This window comes from Cyclopterus lumpus, chromosome 20 (genome assembly GCF_009769545.1).
Source record: "Cyclopterus lumpus isolate fCycLum1 chromosome 20, fCycLum1.pri, whole genome shotgun sequence".
NCBI classification, from domain to species: Eukaryota; Metazoa; Chordata; class Actinopteri; order Perciformes; family Cyclopteridae; genus Cyclopterus; species Cyclopterus lumpus.
The window spans coordinates 11,114,547-11,133,975 of NC_046985.1; the positions used below are offsets into that span (position 1 = coordinate 11,114,547).

At 42.1% G+C, this 19,429-nt stretch overlaps 1 protein-coding gene across 1 annotated transcript; it reads left to right on the top strand.

Moving 5' to 3' along the window:
* Positions 1-3,600: 3,600 nt before the first annotated feature.
* bmi1a (bmi1 polycomb ring finger oncogene 1a) lies at positions 3,601-17,837 on the top strand. The gene is given in 23 exon segments (XM_034560733.1): positions 3,601-3,621; positions 3,623-3,661; positions 3,663-3,741; positions 4,565-4,676; positions 5,564-5,627; positions 5,725-5,759; positions 6,507-6,567; positions 6,651-6,707; positions 6,793-6,846; positions 7,517-7,573; positions 12,817-12,873; positions 12,875-12,953; positions 13,189-13,274; positions 13,276-13,286; positions 13,913-13,968; positions 14,438-14,485; positions 14,668-14,776; positions 15,511-15,556; positions 15,864-15,962; positions 16,144-16,224; positions 16,952-16,988; positions 16,991-17,127; positions 17,129-17,837. Coding segments are annotated over 23 exon segments (1,623 nt in total). The 3' UTR covers positions 17,327-17,837.
* The last annotated feature ends 1,592 nt before the right edge of the window (positions 17,838-19,429 follow it).

Sequence of the window (19,429 nt, forward strand, 5' to 3'; positions counted from 1 at the left end):
TATTTAATGTATTTCAAAACGTGAAGCTACAATGTCTATTTTATTTTTAACATTCGCTCATAGCAAGTACACATATAGTTAAAGGCTGTAGGCAATCAATACAAATGATGTTATCTGCAAACGAGTATAATTTATAGGAAAGTCTTAGAATAAACTTTACAGTCCGTATACTCTCTTCTTTTTCTAAAGGCATAATTAAGGACACGTGGATGCGTGAGGGTCTTGGATCAGGAAAACCAATCAACTGATTCATAATTTCCATCAGAAAACAGGCTATTCGAAAATGAATGAACTCACCCGCTAACACATTTTTTGGGGGTGCGGGGAGGGGGTGGGGGGGGTAATCATTGCACACTGTGGATAATAGCAGCCAGATGGGCTGTTGTGTCGAACTCTAAAAGGCATGTTAACAAGAGCACACTTAATGTCACCGCTGCCATGTCACGTGATCATAGGAGAGTTATTGGAATTCATGAACTTACGTACTGAACTCTTTTTTTGTTTGGTGATGTCACCAATCTTGCCAAACCTGTTGACAGTTGTACTGTAGCCATCTTTTTATGAAGCATCAGAAGCTTGAACTAATAGTTATTTGCGCAGACGGTCATAACCTTCTGCATATATTATATATATATATATAGATATATATATATATATATATATATATATATATATATATATAATTACGGTTAAAGTGGAAAGAGGCCAGTCACCTCCTCTGTCTACATGGACCTCAACGTGCAAATATACTGCACAAATGCAACCCGTTCACCTTCGTGTTACAGGAATTCATCCACACTCCGAAATGACGGATAAGTTGTTAAATATCTGTTGATTTTACTTTCAACGGTGCTCTGAAAGAAGACAGGAACACGAGCCATCTTGCCAGACCAGGCCTTGACTGTGAGCTTAGTTTATTTGACAAATGTCCCCCCACTCACATCCAGAGATCTACCTTTTCCTTTTCAGATATGTATTTGGTATTATTTTGGAAAATGAAAACATGACGAACACAAAAACTATGCATAATATGGTGACAATCTGTCAGTGTCTTCCTGGATTATCAGCCTCGTTACAATAAATGGCACCAAGCAGCCCCAAACCAACCAGTGTAATCCAGTGAGGTGAAACAAGACCACTGGGATGGTCATATACATCCCTGTCTTACAAACTGGTTCATGGAAACGTGTTCCTCGTCGTCAACAATGCACACATTTTACAAGGTCATGTTACAGTAGTCTCCTTAAAGGGGATGTTTCCAATGTGTCATTGATGTAAAGACAGATATAAATGATAATTTAGACTATAAGGTGAAAATGGACCTTTAGTCAATCAATGATTAATAACAAAACAGAAAAGCAGGATAAAATAAAAAGGAATAGATTTTTAATAGAGACGCAGATCAGTGAGCTTTTTTCCTTTTTGCAACACACTTTTTTTCAAACATCCGTCGGCATGGTGTCCATCATTTTTTACCTCTAAAGATCATTTTATATGACTCAGTTGAATCAACTTTATTTCGCCACAACTTCAACACTTTTGGCTTCTTAAAGTGTAAAGGTAAGTTTACACTTTAAGAATATCCATTTATTTTTTGATTATTGCTTACTTTTTAGTTTGCCTCGACACCTCGGACAGTTTTGATAGTTTCCATTGACTTCAAGAGGTCACAGGTTAACAGACTAGGTTATACGATTTGGGCAAAACATGCATCTTTCAACAAGTCAGAGCTTTTTGTAATATGTGTACAGCCTACAGCTGTACATACTTACAGGTTTTACAAAAGATAATGTGGCTTTACCAACCAAGATGATGCAGGAGCCGCAGGCTGCATGGTTTTCATTATGTAATTATTATTTAGGCCTATATATTCACAGGAACACAGTATTAATGAAAAGGTTAGCTGTGCAGTTGTATGTAATCAAATGAGGCTGAAGATTAAGTATTGGAGACTGTATACTGTGTTAATTTACATCGTCAGTTTTTCGATGTGAAAACTTATTTTGAAGGAATTATTGAGAAGCCGCATGTGTAAATACATTAGGTTTATGAATTACACGGCTGCATACGGTCGTTAGAGTACGTGTGGATACGTTTTTATTTGCAACAGACATGTCTGTTGCAAAACATTTTGACATAAGTCATGTGACCCAGGTTTGCAAAGGAAAATATCTGATGATGCAATATGATTGTGTTCATAAACAGAGGAGGAGACGCGGTGACAGAGGGATGCACATCACGAGAAGAGACATATCTCGGAGGAAAACCCACAACGTCAGGGAGACAGTCTCGGCTAATCTATTTCACAACGCGACCATGGAGCCAAAATGGACTTTGGACACAGCGCGGAGTCAGAGGTCAGTCCGATAGCTGCCGCGTGTGTGGCCGCGCGACCCGTCTCGTTTAGGAGATGATGAACGACATGCCGACGACGACCTCGCACAGGGGAGATGATGCAGCCTCAAATTGGCATTACATTTTATAAAAGCGGTGCGTGCAGCTCCGGCTATCAACATTTATAAACAATACATTGTTTTTCCTCCAACAGTTGAACACGTTAACTGCTGCTGGAAGCTGAAAGAGGCTCTGCACTGAAGAGTTAATGTCAAAATTCAAGTAGCCTAAATGATGAAATAAAAGAAAGGAGAAAAAAAGAAGCAATTCATGCAACCTTTCTCTTTAAAAAAATGCACTTCATGTGTTTGTTTACCAATGGAGGAACAATGTCCTGGTGTAATCCACGTGATAACATAACCCAAAGGATTTATGTTTTTTCTGACCGTTTGGGGAAATGTTGCAGCACAGTTCAAGGGGCAAGCATGCAGCATATTAAATAATACACTCTAGACTGCATGTGTTGGCATTACACACTGATTACACACGCGTTCGCCATAATGGACATTTACAAGTGACTCTGCACCAACACTCCTGATGACTGCCTCAAGACTCTGGCAGGGAAGCTTCCCACGCGAACAAGACCTGCATATGCAGGGGATTAAAATAGAGTCATATCGACAACAACGTGTTTACAGGTAAGGGTTAGGCACCGTGCATTATGCTTTGGGTGTTTGATGCCTCACACAAATCAGTTGTATTAGTTCTAAAAAACAGGTCCATGCATCCTTTTACACAATCCAACCTTCAAATGTCTGGGGAAACAAACAATAAGGCATATTAAATGCATGCTGGTTTAAACTGTAGCAGCTTTCAATTGGCTATAGTATAACCATAGACACAGGTGTATTAGATCTCAGGTTTTCAGTGGGACGCCATCTGTGAATGAATAGCTGGGTTTCAGTTTACCGACATATGCAAATATAACTGGCAGAGACGGTGATATTAGACTATTTAATTGCACTCAAAATCCGGTGCACAGGAGAGAAATCGCAATATGAAAACCACCGCACAACCTACGAACCCCCCCCCCCCTCCCAAAAAAAAAAACATCTCCTTGTCGACTCCCAGGGATTTTTCCACATTTGCCACCAGCAGCTCTGATTGTCATCTCCTCCGCTCCTCAACTCAGCCCTCCGCCGCTCCACAAGCTACATCAGCTGATCCGTCACGTGGTCTGGTAGAGCGGGTTCACCCTTTTGCAAAATGGAGTTGTCTGAGTCTGTTGCAGAGAGGGCTGCAGTCTCTCGCCGATCCGTCCGCCTTCCGACCAGAGCAGCTACCAGGTGCTGGTGGACGTGTCGTTCCGGAGCCTGCTCTCCTCTCACGCCGACCCCGGAGTCCTCGGTGAGCTGACTCGCCCCGCTTTTGTCTCCGCCGCCGCTTCCGGTTTCCTCCGCCGTGTGGATGTGCAGCGGTGGAGCTGCCTCGATGTTTGCGGGATTTTCACGGCGCCGCTGCGCGTTGTCGTGAACCGGACCCCCCGCGTGAACAATGGGATCTTTAACGAGGCGGAGTGGTTCGGCAGCACGCCGCCCATCAGCTGGGCTGAAGCGGCGTGAGCTCTTCCTGCTGCCTGTTTTACAGTCTGCAGCGTTTCACGTTAAGGTGCACGGCATCACGTCTACTCGGCACATTAGAAAGGCGATGTTCGACTTTTCCAATCTCCACTAGTCACAACCGACCAATGGAGACGCATCCGATTGTTCGCTTCAACCGATCGTAGCTGATCTTTGAAACCAGCAGCTCATTTGGATTTGGATTCAAGCACTAAAGGCTAAATATAACTAATTCAAAATGACAGCAGACTTGGTTACAGCTCCTTAACTAACCATGTCATGGCTGCTTCGGTCACACGCAGCATGTGTTGTCCAACTTCTGCACCATTCCGACTCTATAATGGCAGAATGACATAGAAAGTGAAATGTTCACCGTATACAAACAAACAAAGGACCCCCGGCTGATGCAGCTGAGGGGCCCATTCACATGCAAATCATCATTGATTTCCATTCTACACGTCAATCTGGAGAGCACAAGTGCGGATCGCAAATCTAGCCTCCCTCAATTATACCAATTAAATGCGTATGCTGTGCCCATTGAGAATAAAGGCTGCGCGTCATAGGCTGCCTGCAGTGTGGCATCCTCATGCCGTCTGTTTGTGTTCATGCAGACCAGCCCGAGCTGAAGCGGGTCGACCAGATCCGGCTCAAACAGAGTCACACTGCGGCGACCACCTTCATACTGGAGGCGGTGAAACACAACGCAGACGAGTCCACGATAAGGTAGGCAGAAGGTTTCCTGTGACGTCATAACCCCGATGTGATCAAAATAGGCTCGTTAGTCAGTATATGGCTTTTAAAATGCTGTGTGACAGGAAATATGTGGCCTATAGTGTTGTATACTGTTTATTCATAAGGTTTGTACGTTTCTAACGTTATGATATATACGACCTGCTGACCACGAGTCTATAGTATTTCAGTAATTAATCAAATATGTGAACAATTTCGTATTTCCGATAAAACTATAAAAGACCTACAAAAACCACACCAAAAATACTGCAAAGCCCGTTGGTCGTGAACCAGCATCACAGTTTATACATAAACAACAGGTCAGGTATTGTTAGTTTGGGGGAATTAGCAGTATTAAGCAACTTTTGAAATGACCTGCAAGTTACATAAAACAATAGGCTTGTGGTTGCATTTGACATATTGGTCTCCGTGGTACACCTAAAGGGAGTTTATCACAATTGTCCATATACGTGTCAACTTCAGTCAAAGAGGGGAGATGGAGCATCAGAGAAGATCATCACTAAAGTTCTTCATGTGTGCATGACAAACCAATACAGCTAATTTAGACTTCTGAAATTGTTTCTTTGTTCTTTTAGTTTTTCTTTTGGACTTCTTTAAAAAACAAACAGTTTTCAGGTTGTCTTGTATTTCTCTGTATTCTGAAAACAGCATTTTAAGTGTGATGACAAACCGTATGTTAACTTAACTTCAATTGACCACATCGATATTCATTAATCTACATTTGTTCCCTCTGTCATCTTTCTGGGGGTGACTTACATGTGTTACAATTTATATTGTAAAGTTGTCCAAAAATATGAAGCATTATCACTGTTAGGTCAATGTAGTTTTGTGAAATCTGATTTAAAGTTGTGTTCTTGCAGCTCCTGCCTGGAAGAACTCTCATTCAGTGCAGACAGAATAGAAGTATTCTATAGCACACATCAGGTGACAGCTCTAACAATATGATATTTATGAAATATTATGTGTTCATGTCTTGTGACTGTGGCTTTATTAACTCATTGATCCATGCTTTGTTTTACAGAAACATAGAAGAGAACTCCAGCTTCTTTTAGCAAGGTGAGAATGTTTAAAGCTGTGAAGAGATGTGTGGAGGTCTTTATCTCATATTGGACCTGCTTCATCCAAACTGATCTCCAAGATGAAACTGAAACATGACACATTTTTTAAGCTGCAAATTGAACACTGAATTATAACTGAACGGTTTTGTTTATTGAAAGTTCATTGACGATCACAATCTCAATGTTAACCTGTGTCCTATTTTTTTTTGTCGACTCCACATCACTTATGAGGATTATTAACATGAGATTTATTAAAAAAAAGCACGGATCAATTTAAATAGTTTGACGCAACTTTAAAGAATTGGATTTGCCGAAAATGAGGAAAGAGCAAAACACCGTTTTTTTTGTTGCTTCAGTGAGGAGCCGAGAGTGTCGAGGAGGACTTGGAGTGTGATTAATGGCAGTGTAAATGCTTAATGACGCGCTATAAACAAGAGCTCTTTGTCAAAGAACCACAGTGTCTGCAAACTGATTTTAAACATGTTGCAAAAAAAACAAAAAAAACGCGGAACGTCTTTTAATCTCACAAAAAAAAGTTTGACACGTAAAACTTTTAAATAACCTCAAATGGTCTTTTTTTAAATTGAAATACTGAAAGGCTTCAGGGGATCTGGCAAAAATTAATCTCACATGTATGAGCTCCATGCATTTTCAGAACACATTTCTGCTTTTTCTCCATAACTTTGGTCCTGGCAGTAATCTCCATTTAATCGAGTTTACAGTCTTTCTTGTCCCCCTCCTATAGCATTGGAAGGTGTCCACCTCAGATCAACGACGCGTCATGGCGTCTACAATACCACGTGAAGGTACACATAGCACGTTTTGTTGCACATTCTGTCCCTTGTTTGCACCATTCTTGCGCCAAACCAAAATGTTGTTTCCCCGACAGAACGATCAGGTCAATAAGGTCAACGAGCCTTTCTACCTGATTGCATTGAACACAGAGGTAAGACTGTCATTGTTAGACCTCCACTGGATTCTCCTGGGTACGTTGTACGTAAAATAGTGATCCCGTTTATTCCATTTGTTAGAATAAAGGATCCTCGGAGGATATCAACTTCACCTGCACAGTGGAGCAGCTACAGGTAGAGGAAGGGTTTCTTTGTAATCTCTGTGCTCTTCCGTCGGACGTTTCTGCTCCAATGTGAGGCAGGTTGCCAGTTCCATAGAATTTTTACGCACCACCCTATAAGAAAAGAAAAAGTAGACTCACCGAGCTGATCGCTCCAGTGCAGTTTCCTTCTTTAGACATGAGCTTCTAAAGAAAATGGATGTTTAAGTGTCTCATTACAGCTGCATTCGACATCATAGGCTAAATGAAAGGTCCTTTAACTTCAACCAAACATTAATTTTAAAATAAATGTCCCAGAACCAGATTGCATTGATGTCTAGAACAAAAAATAAATGCTGCATGGACATTATATGCCAAAATCGCGGAAACCTCCTTTTAATATCCAGCATGACCTCTGCTGTTTCTGTTTATGTGACGTAAGGGCTGATCTGTGGGTTATTTGAATCATATGTGCTGCATTCCCGATGTCCGATATTTGGTTGAATCAATTTGGAGGTAGTCTATTGTTCTTCAGTGTCGAGGCAGGCACAATAAACCCTTCCGAACGCATACACATTTAGTTTATTCTCATTCATAAAGAGTCTAATTAAAACGCGTTCATATCATTTTGTATAACTGGTATTTAGGGTATATCTCACCGGACATGTTCCTATTGAAAATGATCCGTGGTTGCTTACTTTCAGGATTTGGTGGGAAAGCTCAAAGACGCTGCCAAGAGTGTGGAGAAAGCCAGTCAGATGTGATGCCGGTGTCCAGTTTCCTTTCGGCACCACAAAGCACTGAACTTCAGCACTTCCGATCTCTTTATCTCTTTCTTTATTTTGTACCTGATTGACATGACGTGTATGTGAGAGACAATTATCATTCCAAGGTGTGTGACTCAATTAAAACAGAAGAAATCCAATACACCTTGTGCTTTGAATAATTTCCCAACTTCATGTCCTCACACTTCGGTCTTTAGAAATTGCCATTTGGTGGGGAAATGTTTTTTCTAAATACAGTGGTGTCATTGCCACATTGCAGGTTTTGTGTCAGAGGTGTGAAACATGTAGTTTGAATCTGGAGCCAATAAGTAAGTGGCAGGCGTGTGTTGTGTCAACTCGGAATATGGATTTCTGCCTTATAGTTTCACGACTGCAGTATTTCGTTTCCCGCAGCATTTGTTGCCATAATAAGCTCAGCCAGCTTTCTCTGGAGTCCTCGCACCGATGGGAGAAAAAAAAGAACACTAACGGAGAACTTTACAATCTTTCTTTTTTTTTAAATTAGCTTTATTGCTCGGTAAGAATTGTCCTCCCCTTTTTTATACTTTCTTAATCTTTGAGCATCCACCTCCCAGCGGAAAGTTCAAAGCTCCTCAGCTGAAGCACAGCGGCTCGGATTCCATAAACAATCCGAGATGCCTTCATGTTCTGCGGCGCTGGCTGAAGGATAAAGGCTCCAATTCATCAAGTGGAAGTTGCGGCGCATTCTTCTTTGTTTTTTCTTTTTTTGTTGCAGATGTCAGGACTGCCTGTGACAAAGGTTTGACACCAGAGCCATTTGTCACACGGACGTGTTTTAACCGATCGCGGAGTCTTTTCAAGCAACCATGAACAGAGATGAATGAGGTGGTGCTCCGGATTGCGTGTTCTGGAGAGCGGATGGAGACACTTTGACCGTGGAAACGACACGTACGTACGTGTGTGTGCGTGTGCAGCAGTTATTTTTAACATCAGAGAGGCGAGGGCACGCCATCATTAGCCTACTTATAGACGCCTCCAAAAGTGTCATTGGAGCGCCACTGGGATACATATTAAGTGAACGTATTGTGCATTTTTGCTGCAAAAGTGTATCAAACTGTACGAGTGTGTATTATGGGTTATTTAAAATCGTGCGTCACCGCCTGCATTATAAAGACAGTAATTATGCGCCTCCAAGCAGCTGCCGGTTGTCCTTTCAGCTCAAGTGAAGCACAGACTGCCGAGTCGTTTATGACATTGTGCGGTCCAAAGGCGATTAAAATGTGCATATGCGTGTTTTGTGCGTTATGTTTGTCTATGTCATGCGTAGCACGGGAGAAACGGCGTACACCGACAGTAATTCCAAGGCGCCCTTAAGCAACAAGATCACGTGACCAAAGCGGGGCGGTCGAACTACAAGCCATTTTAGGGACGGGTGTTAGTTTCACCAGAGCACACACACACACTGCTGCATTTTTACTGGGGGCTGAAGCGGATATTTTGGAGGCAAAGTTGTCGGCGCCGAAGTGCGAGCCTTCCCGAGCCGAACCCGGAGCACGGGGCTCCCTTGACGCCGAGGATCGGATACGTTCACAGCGCGCGGCGAGGAGAAGAGCAGTTTTATTCGCACATCTGAAATGCGCTCCGGTCCGCGGTGCGCTCTCCGCCACTGACAGCGTCTGCAGCCTGCTTCAAGATGGCGGCTCGGCTCCTATTCATTTTCTGCTGATCGCCTCCCAACTTTCATTGTCTATTCGCCTCAAGACCCACCGATTCCCAGCTCAGCCTCCAGGTATGTCTTATTCGATATCGTCTCTAACTAACGGGGCCGGAAGGGGAGGTTCGAGCCGGCGCCTTCGTGGGTTTACACGTACCGATCCAGCGGTGGATGTGGAGCTTCGAACGGTGGCTGCAGCGATCACCGACGTGGAGCTCTGTGTGTGTGTGTGTGCGCCTGAGCACTACTTTTTTTGGGGGGTGCAAAACAGGTTCCCCGCTCGGGCACGAACGCGAATTAAGATCCACGCACACCCGGTGTTGCATTGCATACTATTGAGTGATGCGTCCGTATAAGTTGATCACGGCCGTGGTTCGCGTGGCGACGTTTGGATTTATGTAAAGTGGGAGAGCTCAGGCGAACCAGGCTGGGTTGGCTGAGATGTTCCCAGCAGCAAGTGCTCCAAACGGCCCTTCTGTGCTCATATTTCCATACAGCGTCTTCATTTTATAGAGTCTGGATGTTTGGGGTGTTGTGGACACGGTGCTGTGTTGCTTTCGGCTGTATATGACTAAATGCTGGATTTATTAACTTAAATTGGGCTGCTCCCATAAACGTGACGAGGAGGCAACCCGTGTCTACTGTGTGCATGAATGTTTCATGACGGCTGCTTGGACCAACGCCGTTAAAACATGCACTGTGCCTCCTTTTAGTCTCGGTGTTTGGTTATCATAATTAAGAATGGTGGTTGGGTTTTTTGCGAAAGGAAAAAATAAAGGAAGAGAGACATGTCGGCTAGGATACAAAAGGCTGGTTGTGTCTCCCAATCAGCCAAAGCATCAGTAGTTTGACCGGCTGTTTGTTGACATTTAAGCTCATTATTGATTTCCATATTTTCACCTTCCTATGGCTGAAAGCTATGCTATGGACCGACATGAGCCAAGGCTTTTTGCCTCTTGGGGGTTTACGAATTATCATTTGACTCATGAATGCCGTTGGGCACCCTCTGTGTGTCCTTAATGAGTTAAATGTCATGTTTCTCTCCTCTCCGGGGTTGCAGGTTTGTGATGACATGTTGCAGTGCATGACAGACTGAGTGGTTCACTTTACAGTGAGCACGTCTAACACACCCAACCGAGCTTAATCTGGTTTGCAAGGACTTAAATAAGTTTCAGTCAATGGGGAATCTTTTTTTCTAGATTTTCTGAATTGACTGACGGCGGTTAATGTGCCGATTTTAATTGGATTATTTCCAGCTGCTGTGTATTTGCGTGTGAGGGGAACCTTTTACAAAAAGAACTGCTCTCATTCGGGAATAGATGATAGTTGGGTCATTGCAAGAAGCCAAGGACGATCTCATTTGTTTTTGCCTTATTGAGACACTTAAAGATTCGGTTCTGAATTAATGAATGTTGTGCCTGCAATAGCGACTCTATAATTAAACTGCATATAAAAAGAACATAGTCCAAGTGACCTAAAGGCTGCTACAGTCCGCGTTTCTTTATGGGTCTCTTGAACAGACTGGATTTCGCTGACATGGTGTTTACTGGTTGGTGCTGCAGCCACTCAGAAGCGTTCGTTCCCTCGTGAACTTCTGCACGTTTGCATTTGTGGAGTGATTGACTTTTATAAAGTGAGCACGCAGCTCCCAGAGGACGGAAAGGGGGGCAGTTGTCCAAATACCGGCCAATCGGTTAATGACGCAACAGGGCTCCCAGCTGCATAGAGGGAGACGTTATCCATCATCAGCCATGATGCGTGGGGTCGGAGTCGATGTCCAAAACTTGCACCCGCAGTGGCCTGCTCTGACGGCCAGGAGAGGTCGGCTGGAGCCCAGATACCGGCCGTGGCTCTGGCATGGTGCCGGCTGTGGCTCCATGAAGTCACTGTGGGATAAAAGCTGTCAGTGTCCAGCCCATGGCTTCCAGTTAGACTTGTAATGACTGTTTATTTAATTCAAAGACAGCACATGGGGCACTTGAAGCAATCCTAGCTTTTATTAATACTCCCCGATTTTAAATGATTTTTTTTTCCTCAACCTTCCGGGATACAGCATACATATTTTCCTATTGGCTCATAAATACTCCGGACTACTCCAAATGGAACAACGTTGTGGGACTTAATTCACCGTTTGAGTTGCTGTTGTTTTGTCATAACCGGGTTCGTAAAGTTGAATGATAATTGGCCCAAAGTATCAGCTGACGTTTTAATAAATGGTCCGTGCGAGGGGATACATGGCGCGGAATAAATAAGTAGGATCCATGTGTGCGGTTCAACTTCAGCAGCCGCTGCGGTGTTGGCGCTGCGCCGCGCGGGTTATCGCGCACACGCCACCCGCTAAACGCGAGCCCGCATCAGAGCGCAGATTATTCTCCGAGTTGGACGCACGCCTCCCCCTCTCCGTGGTAACCATTGGCGATCTGGCGTAAACGCGTCGGATATTGCTTTTTATTTGCCCTCGGTTCGAAGGAAACCCCGCAGCCCATTGTACCGATAAGGGCTTTTTTTTTTTTTCTTATTTTTTTTTTTTTTTTTTTCCCTTTCCCCTTCTCCACAAAATGGCAGCCGTGCTGTCGGCAGCCTGGCAGTCCAGCCGCTGTCTGTGCGCGCGGAGGGACGGGGAGCCTCCGGTCCCTCCTTACTCCGGCTCGCGGTGCGTGCGGGTGTTTTGGTTCGAGATCCCGCCCTGTTCAGCTAGCTGGTGGCCAGCCATGCGGGGCTAAAACAAGCGAAATGAGTTGCCATAGAAACGCCCAGGTTTCCCCCCACGGTAGCCAGTGTGGCACACCTGACGCAGTGTAACACCTCGCCCCCCCCTCTTCCCCCCCATCAACACCACGAAGCGCCAGATCCCCGGACCTAATATTGTTTATAATATAATATTGAATATAGTATTTCTTGATTTTTGGTGCACGTCCTGTTTTAAAGTAGAGTGCCCTTGCATGTATGTATATGGAGAGGTACACATTTTTTTTTTTTTTGAAGGGTATAGCCTACATTTGACGCTTCACTGGTCCATTTGTTTCATACTCGTTAGCCTACATGGATATAGATTTCTCTCCAATATAAAACTGCAGTTTTCCGGCACATTCGCGTGCCGCACACGCGTTTCGCTTCATCTTTCCCAACTCGCCCGATTGGGCAGAACGCGGCCCCAAACCCGGACCCGTGAACTCAGAATGTTCTGTTGTTGGGAGCCAAGAAAACCGTCTGCGGTGAAGCCCGCACGTGGTTCGACCTGCGCCGCTCGGTTCCTCGTGATGTCGCCGCGTTGGCTTCAGATGAAGCGGCGGAGAGAGGAGAGGAGCGCAGGGCTGCATCGACCTCAAAGTGATTGATTTATGATTATTCACTGCGCCTCGGTCAGGTGGACTTCCGTGGCGCTGCCGTCCTATCAATCTGCACCGAGCTCCCCCCCCCCCCCCTTGGTTCTTATATGATTGTTTCCTTAACACAAGTTAAAACAAACAAATGTCTCCTCCCCGGCTGTGCATATGCGTTGTTTTTGACATGCTCTTTTTTATTTGTTTTTCCTCCCACACAGAATTGTTGTTCACCTCTCTCAACGATGCATCGGACGACCAGGATAAAGATCACCGAAGCTCAATCCCCACCTCATGTGCGTCCTGTGCGGAGGATATTTCATAGATGCCACGACCATCATCGAATGTCTTCACTCATGTGAGCAAACTGACATCATATATGGCTGTTCTGGGTTGTATTGTGTTCACATGTGCACGCTGGTGAGAATAAGCTGCAGCAAGGTACAGCCGGCAGGAATCTGTCTGGCCAGTGTCCCTGCACACATCCACTGCAACTGAGAACCATATTTAGCTCCCAGGGTAGATTCAAGATGTCCTTTTCAGATGACATGATGTTGACTTTTTTCTTCTTTTTCTTTCTTCTTTTTCTGTAGTTTGCAAGATGTGCATTGTGCGCTACCTGGAAGCCAGCAAATACTGTCCCATCTGTGATGTACAAGTGCATAAAACGAAGCCTCTGCCTCAATATTAGGTGAGTAGATTTGTGCACCTTTTTTCAAATTTCTTTCTCAGTTTGCTTTTATTGTTTTTGAATACAGTTTTTTCCTTTTAATTGTTCTTTCTTATTCTTTCTAGGCAAAGGAATCATTCTCTTTTAATATACACATTTATGTGAGTCTGTTGTGCCCCATCATTGGTTGAACCTTTGTGTTCTTTTAATATTATTTCAATGAGTGAAGACTTTTTTTGTTTTTGTTTTTATGTTTATTGGTAATGTTTTGTATGCTACAACAATAGTTTTGAACATGCTTTGTTTCCTCTTGGTCGCCCTTTGTGTTGTTCCTGTTTGTTTCCCCCGCTGAACAACCAGTGATTGGTTTCAAAAACACACGGAACATTACATAATATATGAGATTGTTCACAGCCTTCATGAGTGCCTCTTGGATATCTGTGTGTGTGACATGCAGGCTGAATGTATAAATGAATGTATACTTTGCAGCGACATGCTGTTACTTGTCATCATCCGAGCCTGAATAAGTAAAATAGAAACAATTCAGCCATTTGTGTCCAGGTTTTCTTTTATGGTTTCAACTTGCGAGTGACTTGAGGATTCCTGTATAATAATGACTTGACTGAAGGTTCTCTTCCTCTTTCTAGGTCTGACAAAACTCTGCAGGACATTGTGTACAAGCTGGTCCCCGGCCTCTTCAAAAGTAAGAGAATGACTAATCGAACCGTGTCTGTATCTGACATGCGTTTACTTTCTGTCTCTGTCTCTGCACCCTTTTTCTAGCTTTACTTTGACACTTGTTTCATGCAGTCAGCCAGCAATTAACAGGAACTCTACAGTGACTGTATTACCTCCAAATGAGAAGGGAATAAATAGGAATGTATACTATTTGAATCAATCCCTCGTCCTGTTAAAAGAAAAATATATATATTTTCAATATGTTCATAATCTGTTTGTACATTTAGTGTTGGGTTTACCGAGATCTGTTGTCTTCATTTTCTTTGGTGGTTTGTCATGCGCTGCTTTTGTTTGGTGTCATTTTGTTTGCTGATTATCAACCTCTGATTCTGTTTTTTTTATATTATTTAAAACATTTTTTTTTTTATTAGGACTTATTTCTATTGTTAAACCTGAACAGACTTGTAATGGCTTCTCTCCTTGAATGTCCTCAGATGAAATGAAGAGGAGGAGAGACTTTTATGCGGAGCACCCCGTAGATGGTGAGTAAGAAAGCATGTGTGTGTATCGCTTCATTATATTATTTATTTTTACTCGCCACAGTGAAGAGAGAACCACATTTCTTGACGTTTTTTTGATGAAATGAAAGACTTTCCCCCTGTTGGCGTTTCACTGCAGGCCGATGTTCCAAGTTATATTTTGACTACTATTTCTTTTTCTACAGCCTCGAATGGATCAAATGAGGATCGTGGAGAGGTGGCAGACGAGGACAAGAGGATTATTACAGATGATGAGATCATCAGCCTCTCTATTGAATTCTTTGATCACTGCAGGTAGGCTTTTGGGGTTTGTTTTTGTTCCAGTAATTATTAATGCGTCATTTTTTTGTCGTTGTTCTTGACAGCAGTGAACTGATTATTTAATTTAGTTACAGTGGCAAGAAATGTCATGATTATAACAACATAATATGCTTTAGAAAACATTCAAGAATACATATCATCATGTATTTGATCAGCTGTTGTTTGATCTCAAAGACATATTGTCTGAGATAAGATGCTGCATCCTAGTCATATAGGATCAATAAACTCTGGTAACCGGCATCACAAAGCATATGGTCCTTTTATTCCTCAAAGCTTATTTATTCCTACTGTCCAGAATAATAGATATCCAGTGCAGAACACTGCCAAATGAGTAAAGTTATGTCCTGAACACACATTTTCTCCAGGTTAAGAAATGAGCCTTGCGAAAAATCATTACTGGATATCACTTTTGATGGCTTTTTTAAAATGTTTATGTTTTATGGAACAAATTAAATACATTTACTGGATGTGCCTCACGGTTTAAGACTTAATTCAATTATTTCAAGAGTGACTTTTTATTTTGTTTCCAATTTTAATAAGCAATAAGCCTCAAGTACTGTATATGTAAAATATAGCAAAACAATATATATTTTTGATTATTAAATATCCTGTTATTTATTGTGAATAATACATGTATGTGTTATTGAATATAGGTGTGGAAAATGCGGCTGTAAAGTATAAATATTTTCTATTTGAATTATTTGCAGACTGGGAGGTTCAATGGAGGACAAGCAGTCTAAAGATCACAATATGGTAAGAAGTTTTGCCACATTCTCTGCCAGTGTTTTTATCTTGTTAACATCCTTTACAACAACATTTATTGAAGGTACTGAAGGCACTTTTTCTTCGGGCAGCAACTGAGTATTTCGTTGTCCATTTCTGTTTGTGAAATCTGACACATTTTAACTTCACATCTCTGAAGGGCTTTATTGTTTTGTTAATTATTTTTCAGCTTTTAAGGTGGACCAGTCTGTAATGATTTAGATGCATTTTAAATCAATATACTTATACAAATACATTGTCTTGTGTTTATTTTTGGAATACTTGCATAATTGTGCAGGTGGCAAACAAAAGGTACCTGCAGTGTCCAGCAGCCATGACGGTCATGCATCTGAGGAAGTTTCTGCGCAGCAAAATGGACATCCCAAATGCCTACCAGGTCTGTATGGATTGATTAGTTATACATACTTGTTTTGACTATATAAATTGGACATTAAAAGTATGTGAATATAATTATGTTCATCCAAGGGAATTGTGATATTATATTTATTTCTAAATCTTATTTAAATGCGTGAACCATTTTATTAAAATGTACTCCTTTTTTTTTCTCTTCTGTCTAGGTTGAAGTCATGTATGAAGACGAACCTCTGAAAGATTACTACACTTTAATGGACATAGCATACATCTACACTTGGAGAAGAGTAAGACATCTTTTTGGTCAAAATAAACTTGATTTCTGTTGGTTTATCTCCATTTATGTTGTCGAACAGTCGTAAATCAAATGTTCTTATTTTGCCCGGTATTGTATTGTATTAATTGAAATGTATTTAACAATTTAAAGTCCTTTTATTGTCAAATGCATGTTGTTATAATCTTGTCTGGCTTATCAACTGCAGCATATACTGAATGCCAGTGTTAAATTAATGATAAGACAACCAATGTTGTTCTTGAAATGAGTTAATTTACAAACTAATAAATGGAGGTTCACATGTTGTGATTTAAGTAAAATCCCATAGGCTATAGGCACTGCACTAAAAACAATGTATGTGTAAAGTTTCCTCCCCTTTTGTTGGTGGTTGTGACAATAATGTGGTCAATTTTTTTTACAATATTTTTACTTTTTTAAACATATAATGCAGTCAGGCAGATATTTTTTTTATTATTATTTTTTTATTATTGTTGTAAGGACGAAGGATTCACCATGTCATTCGGAAAATATTGTGTCCATGGATGCAAGAAACGAATGTAACGGACTGTATTTTGAAATGGGCTGTTTGGACAAATTAGTTTGGTTAAAGCTGGTTCGAAACATCTTTAAACAAAATGTGAAGAAGGCTGCGTTTAACGTTTAATTTTCAGGTTATTGATGTAGTTTTAAACTCGATAGTTCCATATTTCATGATCTCTTTATTCCGCCCTTCCTCACAGAACGGCCCGTTGCCGCTGAAGTACCGAGTCCGACCCAACGTAAGAAGATGAAGGTGAGCCACGCGCAGCAGGAAGGCCAGAACAGCGCGAGCAGATCCGGTCCCGAGAGCGATTCTGCAAGCGACAAAGCCGGAAGTCCCGCCGGGGCTCCGTCCACGTCCTCGTCGTTGCCGAGCCCCGGCAACGCCTGCGCAGTCCCCGCACCCCCAGCTCCCGCACGGCCCATTAAAGTCAACGGGACCCCGGCCGCCAGCGCCAGGACCCCCGCCCCCTCCGACCCCCAGTCGGCCCTTCACTCAGTTCGGCGGCGGCGGCAGCAGCGGCATTAAGCCCCGGAAGGTCTCACTGAACGGCGCGTCGACCTCCTCCGGATGACGCGTGACTCCGGACCCAACCAGCCAACGCCAGACACCCCGCTCAGCTAATAGGCCTACTATTCTCATGCAACGTAGTTCCATTGTATAGACAATGTTATCTCTTTTTCTCTCTCCATTTGTTATTCTAAATATTATGGCATCACATGTAACTTTATGACGTATAGTGGAGTCGGAGACATTTTTAAAATAAAAGGAACAAGGATGTCTGGTGGCTTTGTAAGGCATAATGGAAGCACATGTTGATGTTTGGGGAAAAGAGATGGACAAAGTCTTTATCCCCAAAGCTACATCTTTATTTTACAGAAGTGACTGAAGATATACTTTTATATTTTCTTCTACATTTTTTCAGATTAAACGTGTTTATCATGATTTATTTCATGTGTGTTGGGATATTTTTAAAACTGTCTGTTTAAACATGCATGCTCATGATAACACTTTTTTATTTTTCTTTTTTCTTTTATAAAAGAGGATTCTGCGTGTTTGCCCCAAGAAGTCTGGTGTTGATGGGGGGGGGGGGGGGGGGGGGGGGGTGGGGGGGTTGGTTTTTTTTTGGGAAGCGTTTCAGACGTCGCTCTTGTTCCAAGGAAGGGAGCATGTTTTCATGGAAAACATGGAGGAAAAGAAACAACTTTAAAATGGCCTTTTACTGAGAAAAACAAATCAGTTTCTTGTAGCTGCAGTGGAATCGGATTGCTTATCCACCACGTCTTCAACGCGTTTTAAGCAGTTTGAGCGAATCCACGTGTAAATATAAACAAAATGCATATTTAATCAGCGATGGTGTTATTCTCTTCTTCCCCTTTTTGTTCCGAGGGAATGACTTGGGCTCCTGTTCTGCTCCATGTCATGCTCAATGACAGATGTGTTGATGTCTCCCGTGTTTTCCGTATTTGTATCGCTCGATTGTATGACAACCTATTGTATTGTTACTGTTGCACAGTATAAAACATCTAAATAAAACATTTTACACTTACTGAAGTCAGTTCGATTGTCTTTGTGCGAGGGGAGATCATGAGTCGGTCTGGTGTTTCCGCATTGACGGCAACCAAATAAAGAAATAATTCAAATTTTAGCTGCAACGCGCCAGATGTCTGTGAATCAGCGGCGATGTAGATAACTCTGTTAAGGAGGCTCGGAGGTATGTCACGTGGTCCAATCATGGTTCTGAATACATTCAATGAAGACGGAAGCCTTTTTGGATTTAGTTTTGTATTGATGATTTATCAATGCAAATGGCATTTACTGCGCTAAAATGCAGCGGTTTTAATGGGAATTAAAATGAAGGACTTTGTTTAATTTCTTTACGAGGCAACTATTTATTATTTTATCTTCCAGAATTTAATTCCGGTGGGATTTTTCATTGTCAAGCAACGCTGCCTATCGCTCCTCGTCACATTTTATCAGGCATTTTATGATTATGCCTTGGAAGCGTAAAAGTAACCTACAAAACAAATACACGAATTAGCTTACGTTTTGATAATTAATTTTCTTTTTCAAATTTTGATTTAAAATAAATAAATACATTATATCAAATAAATATATGATTATAATAAGCTAATAACCTACAGTTGTGAGTGGATGTTTAAACCACTCAAAATATGTGTTCAATGCAACGTAAACATAGGCTAAAATAAATAAAAATAGGCCTTAGGCAGCCAGGGTTTAAGAAAATGCATCAAACTGATTAAAGAAGGAACCATATGAAATCAAATTGGAGCTATTGTTTACATGTTAGCCTGTTCTATAACCAGTGTCTCTCAGAACAGCTTCCGTTCCTTTTACAGTGTTTCCCGTCCCGATGTGAGGGTCCCGGACACAGGATGTCAGGTATGTGCAGATTGTAAAACCCACTGGGATGTTGGGGTATACAAAACAAATTGAATTGCCTCATAACAGAGCAATACAACGAACATGTTGCTCTTTTGGTTTAATACACATAATGATCTTTTATGTTGGGCTTTTTTTTGTGTTAACACGGTAATCACAGCAACTAATTAAATATGAAAATGAAGCATTTCCTTTCCTTTTACAGTTTTTCACCGATGTGAGGGTCCCGGGACACACGATGTCGGATGTACTTTGTAAAGACCTGCGAGGCAAA